This window comes from Mus caroli, chromosome X, assembly GCF_900094665.2.
Source record: "Mus caroli chromosome X, CAROLI_EIJ_v1.1, whole genome shotgun sequence".
NCBI lineage: Eukaryota > Metazoa > Chordata > Mammalia > Rodentia > Muridae > Mus > Mus caroli.
The window spans coordinates 7,468,702-7,487,646 of record NC_034589.1 but is presented as its reverse complement, the minus strand read 5'-3'; the positions used below and the strand labels follow the sequence as shown (position 1 = coordinate 7,487,646).

Below are 18,945 nucleotides of genomic sequence, written 5' to 3'. Positions count from 1 at the left end.
TCCAGAATAATGACTGGGGGAAAGCTAATTAGCCTATTTTTTCTTTTCCTCCCCATCTTATTTGTTCATCTATCTTTTCTTCCTTTGTTCACTCAACTACTCAGAAAATATTGCTTCTGACTTGCCAAACTACACTGACCTAGGAGTCAGTGATGAGTCCCTTCCCTTTACTCTGTGTTCCTGATCTGTTTGCACCTTTTAATGTCAAACTCCAGGTTTTCTGTATTGTCAGGAAATCTTTCACTCAGAAATTTATCAGACTAGCACTTATGTACCTGGGTTTAATATACATTAAGCTTTTACCATGTTTGTGCCAAAGTCTTCACATGTGACCATTAAGTTTAAATTGGTCTGTATGATATATATGTTATCATTCATGCTTTGATTTTTTTATTTATATGGACGTAAAGAAAATGATACTGTTTTAATATTTTACATAAATGATTTCATACAGTCCATACCTTTTTACTCTTGAGTATGATTTTCTTTCCTGTTCAATACTATTTTTTATTCGATAGTATTTTTTAATGTGTATGGGTGTTTACATTGCCCCAGGATGCCAGAAGAGAATCCACTGAAACTGGAGTTACAAATGGTTGTGAGCTACCATGTATGTGCTGGGAATCAAACCCAAGTCATCTGAAGAATACCAGGGCTTCACATTTCTCCAGCCCATTCAATACGATTTTTGCGATGTCCCCATGTCTGATGTGTATGTGTTGAATTGAAGTGTTAAAGGTATTTCATGTGGTAAAGCACAGTTTATTTCTTTCTGCTTTTACTTGTACATCCTTAAGTGTTCTGAGTGATGAGTATCATTGTGTATATGCTTTTATGGATGTATCTGCATGCTCCTGTAAGAGATGTACCTTGCAGTGAACTCGCTGGGTCATATCATCACGTGTACAGTCTGTGTCTCACTCTATCAAAGTGTGAAGTGGATGGATAATTTATGAATCTGCATTAAGTCATTCCTTTTGCCAGCCTATCATGTTCTTAGCTTGACTGTTATTTAAATTCTTCACCTTTTTTTTAAGCAGCAATAGTGGGCAGTCTCACTTTTATTAGAATTTTATTATTTCATCTGTTAGCAGAGATTTAGACATAAATGAATATAGCATCAAGTGATGTAAGATTTTGAAGTAATACTCACATTCACTGACATTTCAACTCAGTCCCCAGATTACTTTATTTTTAAACAAATTTAAAATTAGTATTAAGTGCCTAACTTTAGTAACTCTTTAGTGACTTGAAAAAAAAAAAACGACATTTTATCTGTTTTGTTGTTAAATCCATGAACTTCACTTAACATTGTAACCGTTGTTAAAAGTGTTAGCTTAACAATGTATTCTGTGAATTCTGTGAAAATTCTACATACAGTTCTAAAATCTAGGGATTAATGTAAGCTTTTCTTTGCTTTGAACTACTTTGCAATTAAGCAAGTGAAAGATCACTTCTAAAGATCTGAGTTTTGGGAATATTAGGACTTTGTTCGATAATTTTATCAACCTCAAGAAATGAAGAGACTGGTTTATATCAGTCATTTTAGTACATTTGCCTCAGTTACCCTTAGTGCTGTACTGGGGCATTTTGACTGTCACGGACAGATCATGCAGGGAATGTCCTGGCTTAAATTCTGAAGTGCTTTCACTTCTGCTTGCTTCACTTTGGAACCTTCTAAAAAGAAGTTGACACATGATTTTGCGAATATTACTGGACATCAGGAAATACATGACAGGATCCAGGCAACTGTTGAAAGAGGAGAAAACCAGCATGATTTCGTTAGTTTTGTGAATGATTTCCTTCCAGTAACAAGAGGACACATTTAGCTGTGAAGAAATGTAAATGAATCGAAAGGCATGGTAAGGCACAAAGCATATAGTAAAAATGATCAGTACAATAAAGGAGTTCCGGGCTGTTGTAGCATATTTGCCAGAGTTTGGAAATTTCGACCTCCGTTTAGAAATCCTCAGTAGATTCTTGCCAATCTTAATATATGAGAGGATTATCAGTAGGAAAATAAGCCAGAACATTACTACAAGAACAAAGTTAAAAATTGCTTCTCCCTTTGCATTATGTCTATCTCTGTAATGGAAACACATTGTGGAATTATGACCTCCCTTCTTCAGTGTCAAAATGATCATAGTTAAAAATCCAGCAAGAGCAACCGTCCATACTATACAGCAAACATAAATACTTTGCTTGGTGGTTATTGCCCTTCTTTGTTGTATAGACCGATTGATTTTTATATAGCGATCCAAACTGATAAACCCAAGCAAAATAATGCTAATGTACATGTTCATGTAAAATAGTGTCCCCACAACTTTGCAAAGAATCACACCTAGTGTCCACTTGTTTTGGTTGATGTGATACATTATGCGGAAAGGGAGGCAGAAGATGAGTAGAAGGTCTGCAACAGCCACATTAAGTAGATAAATTTGAATGGAATTTCTTTTACGGTGAATGCCCAGAAATACATAGAGGGCAATGATGTTTCCAACCAGTCCCACGAGGAATATAACAGAGTAGAAGGTTGTTAACACAGTAGATAGTAATTTTTCATCCATTGGACAGCTAGTGACATTTGGCACTCCTGAGAAATTTTGTGAGGCTTGGTCACTGTAATTAGTTATAAAGTGCATTCCATGAGTGGAGCAAAGCCAGCTGTCAACTGAAGTAGTAGTCATTGTTACAGTGTGACTTCTCAATGTCTTCTGTAACTATCAGGAAAGAGAGCTAAATGACATGCTCTTTGTACTTCTTTCTTTGTGTCTTCAGATTTTCCTACAACAGAAAGCCAAACATTGGGTCATTTGCTGTGATAATAACAGCTACTTTAACATAAAGCATAGATAAGGATTTCATTTCAGACCTAAATTCTACTTGGTTCTATTTTGCTATCTACACATGCATTATTGCATCACAAAACAGCAGTAAATACGGTAGGATCTCTCTAACCTTTTCTGTTGCTGTGGCATGCACACAGAGCTCATTTCATTTATTATATTAAAGTAAATAATTGAAAGAAAAAATAAATAATTGAACCATATGATAATATTTTCTTAGAGATACTGTTTTAGGACTAGAAATAGTCAAAAGAAACAGCAGCTCCTATTTTTTAAGGATGAATCTCAATATCCCATAAAGGTGCTTCTAGCCATGAGTGAGCTGGGTCCCTTCCTGATCCTGCTTTTCTTTAGGAATGCTTCCTGTTCTGCCCAGTCCCCTCATAGCTGGCATCCATTCATTTTGATATATGTTGTCACGGTAGTGATGTACCCTTTCACAGTAAGAGTAAGAAAGGAGATCCTAAATTTCCTTCTTCACCTAAGACCAAGATAGGAGTATTAAAATTACTTATCTATAGAAATATGCAGTTCCAAAACAGACCAAGGTGGCACCTGCCTCCTTTCAGAGATTCTTGTAGCACTTCACCAGAGACCATACTGGTCAAATAAAACCAGATCAGATAGACAGTAAACCACTGCCAGCCTAGAAGCATAGGACAGTAATATAGATGGGAAACAGTACTGTGGACTTCGAGATTTTAAGAGGTTAGCTAACTAAACATTAATTTTACCTTGGGTTATATCATTTGAGATTGTCACCAGAACCTTCTTCAGTATGTCAATTTTACTTGTTCCCAGTGCTACTTGCTATTGAACAATTCTTAGGCATTTGACTTTTGGGACCTACTATATATGTAAGGAGAATTCAAGCAGGTCTCCTCACATTCTTTTCTTAGAGCAACTGCCCTGTTTATCTGTAAATCCCTTCCGTGGGTGTAAGATAGAGTACAGATGAGACAGCTCAGAAGAGTTAAGGAATGTTGTGCCAAGCTTAACTACCTGAAACTGATCTCCAGATAGAAGAAAACTGTCCCTACAAGTTGTTCTCTGACTTCCAGATGTATGTGGTGGCACATACTTGTCACAAACAAACAAAAATTAAATACTTCAAAGCAGGACTTTCGAAATTATATTTAACTTCATGATCAAGGATAAATGATCATTACTAAGCCTATTTTCTCATATGTTAAAAATGCAAAGTTTTGCCAGGCGTGATGGCGCACGCCTTTAACCCTAGCACTCAGGAGGCAGAGGCAAGTGGATTTCTGAGTTCGAGGCCAGCCTGGTCTACAAAGTGAGTGCCAGGACAGCCAGGGCTACACAGAAAAACCCTGTCTCGAAAAAAAAAACAAAAACAAACAAACAAACAAACAATGCAAAGTTTTTATGTGAAACACTTAACCCTGATGCATAGTAAGTATTCAAAATAGTTGTCTTGAGGCCTGGGTCTTGTAGCTCAGTGATAGAACACTTGCCTAGTATGTGTGCAATCCTGGTTTAGGTCTCAGCACTGAAAAAAAAAAAAAAACCCTAACTTTAAAAAACTAGGTACCTAATGATCAATCTAAACATTACATATTTGCTTAAATACTGCTTGGATATTAAGACCAATATTAACAATATTGCATATTAACAATATTAAGACAGAGACCCTGTTCTCAGTAATCAGTTTTAGAGGACTGTAAATGCATTATAATAAAGTGTAGATTTTTTTAACTCAGGGTTTCTTTATGTAGCTCTGGCTGTCTTGGAACTTACTCTGTACATCAAGCTGGCCATAAACTCAAAGATCCACATTTCTGTATCTCCTGAATGCTGGGATTAAAGGAATGCACCACCATCCAGCTATAAAGGGTAGATCTTAATTATGATAATTAATTTTTCATGTTGTCATTGTTTTATGGTACTGAGGATTGAACCCAAAACCTTGCACATAGTAGGCAAACATTCTACCACTGAATCACATCTCAGCACAATAGATTTTTCAATTTTTTTCTTCCTTTTAAATTTAAGCAGCTTTAGTATACAAAATTTATTTCACTAAATATGGCATTTTATACATTTGTTTCATTGTACTTCCACTCTCCTCTGCCCATCGTCTGCTTCCCTCCCCCAGATTGTACCTCTGTGCTGTGATGTCATATGGATGGATAGGTATTTAACTGTATAATCCTCATGAAAGAAAACATGCAGTCTTTGTGTTTCTTCACCTTCATTATTCCTCCTTGTTCTACCTCCCTTAGATCCATTCCTCTCCCGCATCCTCCTTCTGTTTTTATGTCTTCTGCATACTATATTTGTATATCTAGATTCTGTAAATGAGAATTACCATGTAACATTTGTCTTTGCATAATCAATTTCTTGATTGGATGTTATATAGAGAGAAAATATTTGGAAAAATGTAGCCTCTCTTAAAACTATATTTTGGTCAAGTACAGGCTTTTAGTAGAAAGTAGCATTCAGCTTTAAATGTTTACAGACTGAAGGCAGGTCTTGGTTTCAAGGAAGAGGAAGTGGCTGGTGAGGAGGAAGCTCTGTTAAGCCATCTTGAGAAAGGTCTCTACAATTTAGGACTATGGAAGGAGAAAGAGAGAAGGGCACTGGGAGGAAGGGAGAAAGGAATGAAGGAAGAGCTGGGACTGTGTTGCAGATGCAGGAAGGCAGATTTCACAATGCTTGTAGAAACATCCAGGCGTGTTTCTTGTGATCTGAAACTTAAAAGGAAGAAACAATCTAGGAAAGGTAGCAGGCTGCTGATACTTCAAAGTACATTGTCAGTAATGGGGAGAGAAACCTGTGCTGTGTGGTTGCACAGGAAGCCCTCAGAGGCTCAGATAGAAACATCTTATCCATAGGTGAAAGGATACTGAGACTCAAGTGATAAGACTCAAGAAGGTGAATTGACTTGGAATAGGCATCTGTAAGTAGTTTTTCTTCCTCATAAATTTTAAACCCTATTAGGATTAAGAACCAAGTCTGTATTGTTTGCCTCTCTGTGTACCAGGTATTTAGCACAATAAGTATTACTGAATGAAAGAAGGAGTTTGGAAAAGTAGATGTAAAGTGTTAAAAGTACAAGTACTGGAAGCTTCAACTGTATTCACAATAACACAATTCCCTGTCCTCTATCAGCAATGTAATATAACCACAGCAAAAACTAACCCCATCTTTGGTTTAACTCAAAATTCTGTGGTATTTTAAATAAAAATTGTTACTGTTGACCTGGATTCTGTCCCAAGCTAATAGTCTCCCCTAAAATGTCTTTTTTTTGTTAAGCATCCCCAGTGGTATACTTAAGAAAGACCATGCACCAAACAAGAAGTGAAATTCAGATATTGTAGATATAAGTTGAATGGAATAGGCACATTAACCTATAGATGAAAATGTTTTGCAAGGCCATGAAGAGGCCCCTTCTTATTCATGTGTGCAGAGATCCAAGCAAGGACAGGTACTGGAAAAGTGCAGAGACAGGTATTGTCTCCTTGTGAGGTAATGCTTTTGCAGAATGAAGCAGTCTAGCTCAGAAAGTACTAAGTCTTCGAGCTAGAGACTCAAAGCTGCAGCGCTCTGTAGGAGGGATTCTCAGTGGTACGCTAGTCTGTAGATGAGCATGTCTTTGAAGATACCAATGTCTAGCTTCTTCCCAGATACCCTGATACAGTTGTTCTGGAATGGGTTTGATACACTGGTTTAAAAATATATGAGAGGTATCCAGTGTGTACTCAAAATTGAACACTTGAGCTAAATGGTCAAATGATCAATTAGTCATTATTTAGCACTTACTGTGATCCAGATACTATTTGAACACATGATATAATTTCTTTTATATAGTCTTTTTTTAAAGAACTTCTATTTATTTTATGTATGTGAGTATACTGCAGTTGTCTTCAGATATCCCAGAAGAGGGCATCAGATCCCATTACAGATGGTTGTGAGCCACCATGTGAGAATTGAACTCAGGACCTCTGGAAGAGCAGTTAGTGCTCTTAACCACGGAGCCACCTCTCTATATAGTGTTAATAATAGTGTATAAGGTAAGGAAAGAGTCATAGGTACTGTGGTCTCAGAGCTCTTAAGTGGTAGTACCCAAGTTGGGACTCAACTCTGACTCTCAAAGACCCTGAACCGCCTTGGTAAACTTCACTTCTATCATAACTGATCACCGTTTCCTTACTAATGTTAAATTCTATCAACTAAGAGTAGTTTAAGAGGATTCCTTTACCACTATCTCCTTTAGTTGTTTTATGAAGAGGTTGTACTGTCTAGCTTTGCTCCTCTGGAAGTTAGTAATGTTTCCATTTGCTAGGTCCATAACAATATGCAAGTAAACCTAGATTTCATGGAATCAAATCATTAATCAGAATTTCTTATTTCTGGGCCAAAGAGCAATAATCAAAATGTTTCTAGGAAGATATCAGTGCAGAGAACATATCCTGAGACCATTTCTTCAGCTCTAGTATGCAAGTAAAATTAAGTGATCAATAATAATTGGACAAAAGCACTATTAGTGACGCTGCTAGCGTCAAGTTGGAGAATAAAGCAAAAGCCGTGTGTTTCAACAGCAACAGAAGCATAGCATACAGTACCAGATAGTAGCTAGCCAGCAGCAAGTGATTATCAATCAATTCACAAGTTACAGCCTGTCTCAAATTTGGTAACTAGTGTCACCTTTAAAGTAAATTGGGAGCTGGGCTTGGTGGTTCATGTATGCCAGTAATCACAGTTCCTTTTGAGTCCAGGGCAGGAGAATCACAAGTTTACAGCAATGCTGTCTAACTTAGTGAGACCCTGCCTCAAAAGAACAAGTTAAAAGAGGGCCAGGAACATCTCTAAATGGTAGAGCAGTTGCCTAGAAGTACAAAGCCCTTGGAGTTTGATATCCAATACTACAAAAGCAAGAAAGTAAATAAGTCATCCATAAGTCATCTGGTGTGTTGGTATCATTCACTCAGTGATCATCATCACCACCATCATCAGTATTATAATTAATTTGGGGAGGTCAAGACAGAGTTTCTTTGTGTAGCCCTGGCTGCCGTGGAACTCAAACTCAAAGAGCAATCTGCCTCTGCCTCTGCCTCCCGAGTGCTGGGATTAAAGGCATGCACCATCACACCTGGATTCACTAATTATTCTTAAGGCTATTTATTCACATTTCAAAAGCTACTTGTTCGCTATAAGAATTTGCCAGTGAAGATGAGAAATAAGTGAGCATAGCCTGTTGGCATGGCAGAGCTGACTTGTAGCTCATACAGTAGTCCCACTCATTCTCTAATAGCAGGTAGTGTTTGTTACTCAGCAAGCCCCATTCCTGTTTGCAGTCCTAAGTGAGCACTTGTACCCCAACTGCCACTGTCCTACCTCCCAGATTTTCTTCAGTGGCTGTAGCCAAGAAAAGATCATGTAACATGTTATTTGGGTGTTATTTCCATCAATATCATGTGTTGAAATACATACCTATTTGACAATGGACTTATAATAATGACTGAATCTATTCAGGCCATACTTCAGAAGCTGCAGGAACTGCTGCATACAGAACAATTGAAAGCATGTTACTTGGGAAATAATGATATTAGTACTATATTTAGTTTTGTTGTAAACTTAACTGTTTACTTTTAATTGTTTGAAATAATTTTTAAAAATATATTGTGGTTTATTTTTCTTTTCTAGAGTATTCTCTTTATTTAGTTCCAAAACATGAAACTTAAATTGTAACTGGTCTGTACCATAAGATAATAAAAATATAATAAAAATGTTTAAGATGGGGAAACAGTATAGCATTGTGAAGTCAAGAGATAATAAATAGGAAATCTGTAGTATATTGCAATTAAATTTACAATGTCTGAAAATAACTATAGTTGATTCAAATACAGCTGCAAATCATTATGACTACGCAATGCCGATAAACAATGTGACTATTGTTCTTAGTTATTCTATCCAAAAAGAAGTCTCCTTTGAAGAGCAGAGGTGTCGTCCAAAGAAGTTTACTCAGTGACTCTAAAAAGCAGAGATTTGCTGATAGCAGAATAGTGTTACCAGCATACATCGAGCTTCACTCTGAACAGTCAAATAATCAAGTTTTAACTAAAACAAAGGCTGCTGCGTGTGGCTTTTAAAAATCAGAGAATACTTACAGTTGAAGCTTTCCTGAAGTAAAAGGAGTAAACCCAAAACTCCCTAGACCAGGTTGAGTCAGCTGGGCTCTTCCATCCGGTGATGGTGCAATTGGCTAGAGTTCTCTTCTTTTTTATATTCACATGTGGTACAGTTGTTTTTCCCCTTTTCTTTCTCTTTTCACTGTGACAGCCCTTGGGTCCCGTTTGGAGCTAAGAAAAGATACCACTCTTAGCAACAGCTTCAAGTTGAAGTTTAGAAAATTGCATCTTCTGTATGAGTCCCTTCTAGCCTAAACTGAAGAGTGTGTCATTCGTCCCCTAAGATGCCAACAAACTGTAAAATACAATAAAACTATAAAATACAATAAAACTGTAAAATACAATCCGAAATGGGCAGGTGCTTCTTTCCTAAGAAATGATGAGTGGTGTCCTGTAAGGGTTTTACAATACAGCCCCTGAATTTCCATGTCCTTCCGGATTCATTTTAGAAGTTACTACCATCATGAAATATATGAACTTTCTGCCCCAAAGTATACTAGCATTGCTAATAGTTGGGTTTTGTTTTGTTTTGTTTTGTTTTTAGTCTTTGGTTCTGCTGAAGTTTTATTTACTCTCTATATTATTTTAGTATCATTTTGTATCTTTCTTAAAGACCATGGATTCATTTCCTAAAACATCTTAAAATTTGGAGACTAGGTGGGATTTGTAGCACTATTCTCACCTCAGCACAATAGTAAACTCACCCAAGTAAGCCGAAGTGCTCTCTCCTATTTCAAGGAAAAGATGATGAGGCTCTGCAGCTTCCATTCTGGTCACAGTCCACTATTTAACCACCATCAATTCATCTGTGTTACTGCTGGCCCTGCACTCGAGTGTCATTTCCCCTTTTGGTTGATTGTTATCCTCCAGCTTTGTCTAAATAGTATTTAACTCACTGAGCTTCATCTAACATCGTAAGTATTTCTGGAAATATTCTTCTGAACCTCATATTCCCCAGAACTTTTAGTTTAGCTTTTTTAAGAATCAAATATATGTGAGACCATAATTTACATTGTTTGTTAGAATAAAAGTATTTTATAACTCTTACTTCCCCCTGAGAATCTCTGAGAAGGAAGATGGTTACTGTATCTGTCCAGCAGTATTTTTTTCTTACTGTGGTAAGCGACACATACCACTAGATTTACCACATAGCCAGTTTTGACTCTATCATGCAGTGCTGCTCAGTGTACCTATATCATCAGGCAGCAGATCACCATAACATTTTCATGATGCAAAATTAAACCTCTAAACCCGCTATACACGAATTTTCTCTGCCCCTAGTCTTAACATTGGCAACCATGATTCTGTGACACTGAGTTCCGTTATAAAACCTTTTTGTGACTTGTTTATTTTACTTAGCCTACTATCCTTGAGGTGCACCTATAGCATGTAACCTAATTTCCTTTCTTTTTAAGGCTCCATATTTCCAATGTTTGCCTATATTTCATTTTCTTTATTATCTTTCAAGAAGCATGTAAGTTTTCTCTGCTTTGGGGCAATTATGAATATTGCAATATTGCTGCAACAAACATGAATATGCAAATATTTCTAAAATTCTGTCAGGATTTTCATGACTAAATGAGTCATAATGTGCTTTTTATCTCCTGAAGTACAATATAAATACTATTTTTGTATTATACTATTGTCCTACACTCATGCCATCCCATTTCAAAATTGCTTTTCAGCTTTTAGTGTTCTCATAGTGTAGCCACATTTTCTCGCTGATGTAAGGTTTGAGTATTATCTTCTAGTTCCTGATCATTCTGAACTTTGTCACCATTCCCTCATTATGTGAAACCCAACCCTAGTGAAGTTCAGCTTGCCACCTCTTCCAGTTCTGAACCTCCCCAGTGAAGATGAGGACTACTGGGTACAAGCACACAGCCATACAGAATAGCCTGTCTTCAGATTGGCAATCCGGAACCTTAAGGGACCCCTGCACTGCTAGAAATCCTTAGTGTGAATTCTAATGTCCTTAGTCCCGTAATTCTCAAAGGATGACTTCCAGACCAGTAGCAAAGTGTGATCAGGGTGAGGGGGGAGGGTATAGGGGATTTTTCAAAGAGGAAACTAGGAAAGGGGGTAGCACTTGAAATGTAAATGAAGAAAACATCTAATAAAAAAATTCTTCATATATATATATATATATATATATATGTGTGTGTGTATATATGTATGTATATATATAAATATATACATACATATATAAACATTCAGAAGCTTGCAACTGAAGTTCATCCAGACCCAAAAGCCAGAAAATCTGGGGATGAGGCCCAAGAGTCTGTGTGATTCTGGTGTTAAAATGTAAGGGCCATTGCCCTAGTTAATCCTCCCTCAGAAATAGCTTTTCACACCTTTGACCTTCTCAAACTGCCAGCAACCTCATTTCCTTCCCCACTCTCACCTAGGAGTTGCTCTTTGTTTCCCTAATTAAACAGAAACACTTAGAAAGGAACCTCCTCTGTATCTACAGGGCACATTACAGGAAATGTATGCATTTTTCTATGTATGTTATTTCTTACTTTTAATATCCTACAAATAAGGAGGGAAATATGGAAGCATAGTAAAAGAAAAGAAAAATTAGACCTCTGAATATAATTTGTTTTGCAATTTTGAGTTTGGAAGTACAGACATATTTTCTGTAATTAAAACCCCAAACTGTACAAGTCTAATTAAACTAAATGAGCCTCATTATATGACAAAATAAAAGCATAACCACATGAAGAAGTTATTTTAGGTTCCTTTAAAATAGGATTGGGGTCAGGACATACTTTTAGACTTATGAAAAAGCTACATTATACAGCACAGTAATCAAAATTGGGAAATTTATATTAAAACAATACCATTATATATTTGACAATCCTTGTTACAAATTTCATCAGCTGCCCTAATAATATTTTTAGAGCAAAAATAAAAAGATGACATTTATCTGTGATACATCTTTAGTTTCACTGAAATCTTTTGAGTCCAGAGCTAGTTTTGAAGAGCATAAGCCTGCTACTTTCTAGAATGTCTCTATTATTAGATCTGACTGCACTGTTTGCCAAGGATACCACAACATTATTTTTAAGTCCTCTGTTAGAGGCTCTGAACTTGGTAAATAAGTGAAATTTTATGATTGGTTTTTGAATACTTAAAGAGTAACAAATGAAGCTAAGTAAAACAAGAATGGCAGAAGGATGGTTCAGCTGATAAAGGTGGGTGCCACCAAGCCTGATTGATGACTGAGTGTGATCCCCAGAACCTACATGGTGGAAAGAAAGAACTGACATGTACAAGTTGTCCTCTGACATGGCACACAATTATGCACACAAGGACATACACACAAGAGTGTAATAAAAAGCTTCAGAGAATAACAGGATTTGTTCATACAAGGTGATAGGTATGTGGAAGTTTATTCATTTTCCTGCAATTGTGTTACACTATTGAAAAGGGGCTTCTTCAATTCCACATCATCCTCTAACTGCATCCCCTGCCTCCATTCCTAGCACAGAAAACTTTGAAACTTATCGTTACTTACTGTCTCCACACCCATTCCCTGCAGAACCTAGTCCAATGGACGTTTTTATGTCTATCATGCCACCAATACCACTTTTATCACTGATACTATTGACTTCCAATCCGCCAAAGCTAATCATCTGTTCTCACTTCTCAATTTATATGGCTGTAGTAACACTGATCACTACTAAGCATTTCTTCTTGACAAAAATGTCTTCCCATGGCTTCTGAGATGCAAACTCTGATGTTCACCTTGTTTCCCTGTCTGACCATTGGTTTCCTTTTGCTAGATTCTTCTCATCTTTCTGCCCTCCATTTACCCACTGAGACCCAACTCCCATCGTCTTCTCTAATAGTAGTCACTCCCTCAGAAACTTCATTCATTCATTATCTTGGCTGTTGATCCCCAAATTCACATCTCTAATCCCAGCTCCTATCCTACCCTATCTTATAAGACTGATTAATAAATAGTCTGTCTTTCAAACACTTCCCCTAGAATTCTCCATTTCAGTAAGGTAGTGAGTGTCTTTATCTTCACTCCAAGGCTCATTGCAAGAACCTGCTTCTCAGGCTTCACCTCCTCTTTCAATGTATCCATCAGCAGCTCCTGCCAGCTTTACCTTTCGAACATAAGTTCTTGTCATCGCTCCATATCACCATCCTCTCGTGTCTAAGCAGCTCAGGGGGCTCTTTTTTCTCATTCCTATGTTCCTGTAGCTACTGGTCTGCAGAGTACTCAGGATGATCCTTTCTAAACCCAGAAGTGATTACAGTGCTCACTCTTCTGAGTCTCCGGGTAGTTTTCCATCATGATCAGTGTGAAATCCAGCGTTGACCATGGTTTTAAGGATGTCTGATCACATTTTCTACCACTCTGCCTTTGCTTCTTTCCCAGCTATCCTTCCTTCCAGTCTTCATACATATCAAGCCTCTGCACATATCTAGACCTTTGCAGTTATTAACTTCTCTGCCCAGAGGTTGCTTCCATGTGGCTTGCTTTTTTTTCTCTCTCTTCACCCTAGTCTCTGGATTTTGTCACAATAAGAAGGGCTCCTATGACACCCACCCAAATAAAATAGCAGTTCCCTAATTTTACATTATATGCTTTTGGCTTATTGTCTCTCCATTTGTATCTATGGATATAGTTTTTTTTTAACCTGGAGTTCAAATTTTATGACTCTTGACAGATAATTGATTGAAAATGGCAGAATCCACATAGTGATGAGAATTTCATAGATTACAGTATAACATTAACTTCAGAAGACATAATCAACAGACTATGAAGAGTGTACCATGGGCTTCTGACCCTAGGAAGGTGATAAGATGCTCCCACCGATGTGACCAAGAGACCCTATTTGGGTCTAAGCTGTAATTTTCCCCCTGCATCATGCCCATGATTTCTCAGGTGTGCAGGAGCTAGGAAAGAGCTCTACACTGAGCAGCATCCACAGCTCGCATACATTCTTCTCACTGCTTTGTCATGACAGTTTGTTCACTATTCATCTGTATACCAGCTTTTCCTTTCTCCTTCCCTCCTTCCTTCCCTCCCTCCCTCCTTCCTTCCTTCCTTCCTTCCTGTTGTTCTCATATACTATGCACACTTCTATTAGAGGATTCATCTTTCTTTATGACAGACTATGTATTTTTCCACAGTAGATTTCTGATGTTCTCATTAGGAAGAATAAGATCCTTCCCACTCCCACTTATATCACCATCAATATCTGTGTGGGTACACTAGCTCAGTTTTGTTGTACAGAGTGGTGGGGGCCTTTGTTTCAAGGCAACTTTCTTATCACCTAAACTTTAAAATGATACCAATTCCCAGCACACATACTGGGTGGCTTACAAGTACTTGTAGGTCCATCATATAAGAGAATAAAAAATATCATAACTTAAAAGGCCTGTCTTTTTATATTTGAGAATCATCCAAATGTACTGTTAGGTGTGTCAGAGAATATAGTTGTGAGCAGACACCAAAAGTCACTACTACTACGTTCTTCTCTGACACCACCTCCAACAAACTTCCATAGAGAAATAGATGAAGATAAGATCCCATGGGAAACCACATTGTTACCACAAGGTAGGAAGGAAAGCAGATCCACAGGCAATGCCCAGAAAGAAATCCCTGGGAACACAGCTCAATTCAAGTTAGTAAACCCAACATCCATACCTTTAATCCCAGCACTTGGGACACAGAGGCAGGCAGATCTCTGTAAGTTTGAAGCCATCCTGGTCTACACTACAAGTTCCAGGACAGCCAGAGTTACATAATGAGACCCTGTCTCAAACAACAACAACAAAATAGCCATTTGATATTCCTATTACTCTGGGGTAGAAAACATAAAGAAAAGAAAGAAGATGGGGAAGGTGAACAAAGAAAAGACCATTGGCATTCCCTAAGGGTCAAAGTGTAGTGACTTTAAATAAAATCACATATGTAGCAGGAAGAAGCATACCATGCATTTCTGCTGAAACAAATATAAACTTTAAATCAAATACAGACACACACACACAAGAAAGTATATCTGCACTTGTGGAATACCCATGCTTTCTGGGTGATAGCTTAATCTTGGAAACAAATAATTCCTAAAGTCTTTAGAGAAAGAATTTAGAAGTGAGAAAAGGACAAAGAATTCAAGCATATAAAATAATTCAAACACTTTTATTTGTTTTTTGTTTTTTGTTTTTTTTTTTTTAATTTGAGACAAGGTTTCTCAGTGTAGTCCTAGCTGTCCTGGAACTCATAGACCCACTTGCCTCTGCCCCCCTTGTGCTAGGATTAAAGGTTTGCACCACCACTGCTCAGCTTCAGAAACTTTTTTAGAATTGAAATTTGTTTTTATGCTAGGTGTCTTAATACGTGTACTTTTCATTTTAGGGAGGGTTGAGGGGATCAGGAAACAATTTGTAGGAGTCTCCACTTTGTGAGTCCCAAGTTGTCAGACTTGGTGACTTTTACCCTGTGAGCCATCTTGCCAAACCAATTCCCAAGGTTTGTTTTGTTTTTAAGTACAACTATATTGTATTATTTAGTTTTATGCAAATTGAACTCTTTTGCATTAAATCTTATCTTTGATTTGATTGTTGCTTTTTTTTTTCTTTTCAGCCCCACTGTGTTCTCCTTGCCTCAAAAGAAAACTCGGCACCTGTTAAGCTTGGGGGCTTTGGGGTGGCCATTCAGTTAGGAGAATCTGGACTTGTTGCTGGAGGTAAGACCACTTTAACATGCTCCCCCTTCAACACCTGGTTGATATGTATGAAGATTGGAAGGAAGGATAGCTAGGAAAGAACGAGCAAAGGCAGAGTGGTAGAAAATGTGATCAGACATCCTTAAAACCATGGTCAACACTGGATTTCACACTGATCATGATGAAAAACTACCCGGAGACTCTGAAGAGTGAGCACTGTAATCATAGTGCACAAAGAGCTTACCATTTGGAAATTGAACTGGACAAATAAAGTCACCTCTAGTATAAATGGGTTTGCCTTTTAGGATCACAGCATGCCTAAGTTTAAATTTCCTACCATTTTCCTTTTTCTATATATCAAAGAAGCCTGCTAAAGTCATCAGCCTATATGTCTGTGAAGAGCAAATAGAAAAGTATAACAAGGCTGGTTTTCTCATTAACCAAAACAAAACATGATTTTAAAATGCCTGTGCCATAATAGAAAGTGAAATTTTTACCAGAGTACAGAAGTGGATGCTAATTCAGATTCCACTATTGTAGAGTTTTTATGAATTCTTTTCCAGAATTCAGACCACAGCAGTGCCCAGGGTTTACTTGTATTTCTTAGTTTTGCAAATTGTAGTTCTCCATTCTGTACTGCTGGTATAGGCAGTGCTCTGAATACTAACAGCTTCACGAGGAATAAAAACTTCATGAAGCATATCCTTTAGCATAGAGTCTTCAAGTCAATTTGCCAACCTTCAGAAAACCTCTGTTAAGCCAGGTGTGGTGATGTACACACAGAATCTCAGCACTTAGGAGACTGAGGCAAGAAGATTGCTTTGAGTCTAAGACCAGCCTTGAGAACCTAGCAAGATACTATCCCATAAAATAAATTGAAACAAATGCTCATGTTAAATTCAAATGCTTTCCAAACCCTAACTTTCAAAATAGCTGTCTGTTACACAAGATAGTTCGTTCAATTTGATTGTGGCTAGAGCATCAAGCAGCAATAACAATGGCCATCTTCTGAAAAATGACCATGAATTATACTTGTATTTTTTTTATACTTGTATTTTAAAAATCACTCTCTGCCACACTGCTCCTGAGATTAAATTGTGTTAAGATCTAATCTTACATACTTTTCTAGCTAAGTATTTCCAGTAAACATGAGAATAAGAGAGAATGAGCCACAGTCCTTTTATGTTATATGCTAAGATGATTTTGTGTCTGTTACTCTGGATCTCCATTCTGTTCGTATTCATTGTGGCATAGACCATTTCACAAATCTGGATGGGGGTAGATTCACTAAGTTTGCCTCCATGTTCACCTCTTTTCCTAAAGACTATGAACTCTTCCTCTAATTTTTATTTTTTCAACAATATTGAACTCACATGTTCATTATTCAAAAATTAGTATTTTCTATACTCTAAAAAGGTTTTATTTTACATTGAGAAAGAATTTTATATGGTCCAGAGTGGCCTCCAAGTTGTTAAAGAGTTGAAGATCTGAACTTGTGGTCCTCCTGACTCCATGCCTGAACAGTAGGATTACAGATACACCATCACACCCAGTTGTTGGCACTGGGGGTGAGACTCAGGGTTTAGACGTGCTAGGCAGGGACTCTGCTGAGCTGCATCCTAGTCCTAAAGTACTTTCTGGTGGTCAAAATATTGTCATTTCTTAATGTACCTTTCCATATACCTTTGAAATAACTATTTTAAAGATTATAATACTTTAAAAAACACAATGTGAATAGGTAAGAGATACATGATTTTCCATATGGAAAAAAGCTTTTCTTCTGGTTAAAGGACTTTTGAAATTTTACTAGTATTTATCAATTTTGGAACAGAAAGCTCTTTTCCTGTAGATGGAATCTTTGACTACCTGGGCTTCCAAAGAGAAAAAGATTCTCTTCCTTTACATGTTCTACATACCAAAACCATGTAACTCCATTGCATTGCCCCTATCTAACATTTAACTGTTTAGAGAATCCACTTGCTCTGAATACAACGTAGAAAACAATTACAGTGTAGTAAAACTGCTTACCCTTAAATAGTCCTCTCCATTGAGAACTAACTACATACACAGGAGGCTGCCTTCCTCTGCTTTTCATTAAATTGTATAGATTTGTGTCCCCTCATAATTTGCACCTCCTATTCCATCTGCTTAGAATGCTTATTGTCATTTTATCTGTCGCATTTAGCTGTTTGCTTGAAGACTAAGCTAATAATTATTGCCTTTTAAAAGCAAGCATATTATAACTGCCCTAGTTATGTGACCTATCCCCTCTTCCATCTAACCAGAACTATCTAGCTTGCCTACTTCCTAACAAAATGTGATCAAACATGTAATAACAGCAAAGGCAAGAGATTTGTAAGTGGTAGGAGAGCCATGGCTCATCCCTCCAAATATCTGCCACAGCTATCACAGTGCCTAGGTCCTGGCAAGCACTCTAGAAATGTTTACATGAAAGACTAGTGGCTAGCCATTTTCCAGTCAGTAACAGATTATAAGCAACAAATCAAGAGGTGCCAGGACTTGAGAAAGCATGGTGAGAAGAAAGAAAAAGAAAGCCAGGTGACAAAATGCACAGCAGCCATCTGATACCAGAGGTTCATCGTTACATACCTGTGAAGCTCCTGAGAGAATCTGGACTGTAGCATTGTTCCTTTGTTGGTAGCCAGAGTGACAACTGAAGTCACCACAAAAGGGCTAAATGCTGTGTAACAGCCTATGAAAAACTAGTGAGGAAATTGTAAAAAAACAAAAACAAAAAACCTACATATGAAGAAGATAACAGTGGTCGTATGTATGAACATTCAAATCCTAAAGTATTAAAAACATAACCACTCAGAATAACTCCCTCCCTGAAGTTTGAGGCAAGGGTTATTATTTTATTGAAATTAGCATTTAAATATTTATGTACCTTTCTGAGGTATTTCAAAAAGTTACATGTTTGGTTTGGTAATTGGTTTCCTGTTCTTAGAATTTTGTGATCAAAGTCATAAAAGTCAAGTGGGAGAGAGAGAGAGAGAGAGAAAGGAAAGAAAAGGAGAAAGGACAGGAAAGGAAAGGAAAGGAAGAAAATTAGTAGCAAACACAAGGTGGTTAGTGAAGTCTTTCACATTCTACTGATGTTCTTGACGTTAAAAACCCACCACTGTGTCTGTCATGCTGAGCAAATTTTTGAACTCAAAGTACACATCTTCCTGAAGAAAAAGCACAAATTTCTTCATAGTGGGGGCATGCTTCAATCCATATTAATGGAGACTACAC

The 18,945-nt window shown here is 37.3% G+C and overlaps 2 protein-coding genes across 13 annotated transcripts in view; one reads left to right on the top strand and one right to left on the bottom strand.

Moving 5' to 3' along the window:
• Positions 1–18,945, top strand: part of Cask (calcium/calmodulin dependent serine protein kinase) — a 323,785-nt gene that overhangs the window by 194,168 nt on the left and 110,672 nt on the right. For all 9 annotated transcript variants that reach the window (XM_029473085.1, XM_021152785.2, XM_021152784.2 and 6 more), the window contains exon 6: positions 15,606–15,708. In XM_029473085.1, the coding sequence (XP_029328945.1) occupies positions 15,606–15,708 (103 nt within the window). The remainder of the gene's footprint in view (positions 1–15,605; positions 15,709–18,945) is intronic.
• Gpr34 (G protein-coupled receptor 34) lies at positions 899–18,367 on the bottom strand. 4 transcript variants are annotated; one of them, XM_029473087.1, is made up of 4 exons: positions 18,298–18,367; positions 8,981–9,172; positions 8,304–8,372; positions 899–2,784 (listed from the first exon to the last, which is right to left on the bottom strand). In XM_029473087.1, the coding sequence occupies exon 4, from the start codon at positions 2,685–2,687 to the stop codon at positions 1,560–1,562; it is 1,128 nt and encodes a 375-aa protein (XP_029328947.1). In that variant the 5' UTR covers positions 2,688–2,784; positions 8,304–8,372; positions 8,981–9,172; positions 18,298–18,367; the 3' UTR covers positions 899–1,559. The 4 variants fall into 4 exon arrangements, 3 of the variants coding, with proteins under 3 accessions (XP_029328947.1, XP_021008445.1, XP_029328948.1); XM_021152786.2 differs by lacking the exon at positions 18,298–18,367 and adding an exon at positions 9,706–9,785; XR_003835673.1 differs by lacking the exons at positions 899–2,784; positions 18,298–18,367 and adding exons at positions 4,325–4,359; positions 9,706–9,785.